The 3,622-nt window shown below is 35.6% G+C and overlaps 1 protein-coding gene across 1 annotated transcript; it reads right to left on the minus strand.

Annotated features, from left to right (window-relative positions):
- Positions 1-2,481: 2,481 nt before the first annotated feature.
- Positions 2,482-2,916, minus strand: LOC139884052 (uncharacterized). Its single transcript, XM_071868134.1, has one exon. The coding sequence runs from the start codon at positions 2,914-2,916 to the stop codon at positions 2,482-2,484; it is 435 nt and encodes a 144-aa protein (XP_071724235.1).
- Between the last annotated feature and the right edge of the window lie 706 nt (positions 2,917-3,622).

Here is a 3,622-nt window from a genome sequence, read left to right on the forward strand (position 1 = left end):
TCTGTGACATGGTCACTTAAACACTGGAGAAGGGAGATAAATTGGTGGTGTCGCAGGGCTGTAGGTAAGTCACAATTGGCTATGCTTCAAAAACATATATTATGCGCGACTATATACTACATTTGGAAGGAACGGAATAGATGTGTGTTTAATGGTCAATCGGCTAATTTTCTAAGAGTGGTTGGTGGCACTAGAGAGTTAGTTTTGTGTTACTCTACTTGTGTCGCAAATAGGAATTTTGATAGTTTGATAGCACAATGGCGCTTTGTATACATTGCGTGCTTTATTGTGATTGATAGTGTTTATTTTTGTATACTTTGTTTCCGGCAGTTTGCTATGGTGTATGAAAATTACTTACTTACCAAAAAAATATACATATATTTCAATAAGATTATAATTCTTAAAATAAACTCAAAATAACTATAATCGGTTTATCGTATATTTTTAATTAAAGCGTATAACTACCGTATTTTTTTTTCCTTCTTAGTCTAATATTTTCACATAAATTTTTTTAAAAAAATTCTAATAGAATTATTAATAATTACTTATACGATCGATTTATAATACGAAATTTTCATCGCCACGAATAGAAGCCTGAGTTGTATATATAGAATAGGAATAACAAAATTAAGTTACTTCAGTTGCAATTATATTGACAAAACAATTATAATTTATAAAAATAATTATTTTATTTGTTGATTTTATTCTTGCATTGAATTTCTATGCTTGTTTTTTTCCGTACTTAAAGAGATTATAATTTCTATGAATCCAATTACTACCTACGACTCTATTCGTATTATAGGGACCTCTCGACTATCCTACAATCTAATCAACCCTCAATAATTTTTATCTCTCGATGATAATTATTAACGAAGTTGACAGCATTAATTTCTACGATCAAGATAGGTTAACTCGACTTTTTTGTATATCTCCATCCTAATAGCAAATCAATTCAATTGATCGAGTTATTCTTGTTCTTCGTTCTAAACCTAATTTACCCTCTCAGGTTTCACTAGATTAACCAACAATTCAACAGTTGGCCAAACAATTGAAAGCATTAAGTAAATGAACAAGAAAGCATACGAGGTTCATAAATAATAACTAAAATAACGGGAATTCAATACATGCTAAGTAAGCTCCATCTAATCCTAGAATAATAAAATTAGTTCATGATCATAGTAGGAAATCAAAGGTTGCGAGAGTTATACATGATTACACAAATAACGAGATAGAATTAGTAGTAGATGAATGGTCGTTGGTTGATTCGAACTCATCCGCCTTCAATCTTGTTCTCTGTGTTTTTCTTCTCGTCAGAGTGTCTTTTTCTGCTGCAGAATAACGTGTCTTCAAATTTAGGTTAAATAGATATTTGTACTTGCTCAAAATCATGTCAAAATAGGAGTAGGAATAACAACGAAGCAACACATCACGATCGTGCCACGTAGGCGCCACACAAGTGCCATGTGTGCCGTACGAAGTCACGGTCTTGAGAATTGTTGGACATGCCCGTGGCAGGCTGCTTCAAGCCAATTCACGCCATACTTTCTTTAACTTTCCATTATTACACTCCACATCCTTCAACTTTTGCCTTCTTCGCACTTTATCCCTTGAACTCTTCAATACTTCAAATCTAATCCAAAACTTCGTTTTTTTTTAGTACAATTCAACCTTGGTTCCTACAATGACACGAAATAACACAACGAACATAAAATGCAAATAAATACAACTAATTTACTCGATAACATACAAAATATTAGATATAAAGATATAGATAATTATACATAAAAAATAATTATCAATGCCCATTCTTGCCGCCCACATAATTGCAAGCCATGCTACTAGAGTTTCGGCATGTAGTGAGTCTTCAATTACACCCAACAAACCAGATTCAGCATACACAACCCTTCCTTCACTATCTCTAGCTATAAATCCAAAACTATTTGTAGTCAAGCCAAAGGAAAAGGTTGCATCAATATTTACCTTAATCACTCCTTCTTGTAGGACATGCCAATGATCATGATACTGTTGTGATCTGCTCGAGCGCTATACAATAAGCACTTGGTCTAAAGTTGTGTTCTCCGGCATCCAATGGTTAAGAGCTTCCTTGCTGCAAGTAACTCTTCCACGAGCCCCTTCGAAAATTGTTCGATTCCTGTTAGTCCATATCCACCATGAAGCAGCCACAAATAGCAAGAGTTCATCATCCAATAATCTAGTAAAGACATGATTGAGCCAAGTAGCATAGTCTAGAGTAAGATCTTCAAGAATGAAATTAAGCAATCCTCATAAAGCTTTTGCCCAACAACAATCTCTAAATAAATGCAAGGCAGTCTCAGGATGGTTCATGCATACCTCACATGCGCCTGGCAGGTCCATGCCCCGACGATTAAGGTTAATTCGAGTTTCGAGAAGACCTTTACAAAGCTTCCAACCAAAGTACTTTACATGAGGAGGTAATTTGAGCAACCATAACTTATCCCATTATGTAAAGGTCGACACGGCAGGCCGGTCCTCAATAGCTCGAGATTTTGTCAGTAACTGCTTCGCAATATAGTAACCTGATTTAAACTGATAATCCCCATTACGCGAATGGCACCATACAAGTTGATCAGAACACTCCAAACTCAGCAATGAAGAGACAATGATTGCATTTACTATATCACTAGAGAAAAGAGATCTCAATAAAGACACCTTCCATTTTAGAAGACACCATTCAAGCAAACTACTGACACGTAAATCAAGATCAATCATAATTGAAGGGAAAGGTACCTTAAAATTTGGCAAGTTTTTAACCCATCTATGTGAAAAGACACGAATATTCAAGCCATTTTCTAACCTCCATCGACCTCCACGTAGCAAGACTTGCCGAGATTCACACAGCGCAAGCCAGAGGTCAGAAGGATTTTTTCCTACCATTGCATCAAGGAAATTCTAATTCGGATAATACTTGCTTTTCAGAATACGGGCCATCAAAGAACTCGGTTGATTAAGAATTCTCCGGCTCTGCTTGGTCGGGGGGCAAGATTATATGCTATAAGAGAGCGAAAGCCGAGTCCTCCTTCTCTTTTAGGCATGCACAGCTTATCCCATGAAGCCCAACAAATTTTCCTCTTTCCACATTCTTTCCAATTTACAACTTTGTTCTTTATTATAATTCTTAAAATCAAAAGTTACTATCATCCTTTTTTAAAATCAAAAGAACACTAACTATATTTTTAATATAAATAACAAAAAATTTTATTGATAAGAAGAGAAGCACTACCTAAGAATCTAGGAGAAAACATATACTTTCGTCCCTCACGTGATACCTGTAACACTTTTTCAACTCCTCACGTTTTGTTAGCCTAAAAAATCGCATGTTTCTCGCTAGCGACCGTACATACTCCTTTGCCGTTAACTTTACATATGTGGCACCTAGTGGCGCCTAGTTAGCTAACGAATCAATATATTTATGACACATGTCATCTGAATAGTCAAAAAAATTGGCACGTCATCAAAAAAATTCCATATTTTCTAGGCGAAAAATTGTGACATGGCCAAGAAAGTGACATATCACTGACACGTGACGCAATTATAAGAGTCCATTAGCTGACTAGGCATGAGTTGGCACCACAAAGCGCCA

The sequence above is a fragment of the Rutidosis leptorrhynchoides genome, unplaced genomic scaffold, assembly GCF_046630445.1.
Source record: "Rutidosis leptorrhynchoides isolate AG116_Rl617_1_P2 unplaced genomic scaffold, CSIRO_AGI_Rlap_v1 contig496, whole genome shotgun sequence".
Taxonomy (NCBI): Eukaryota; Viridiplantae; Streptophyta; class Magnoliopsida; order Asterales; family Asteraceae; genus Rutidosis; species Rutidosis leptorrhynchoides.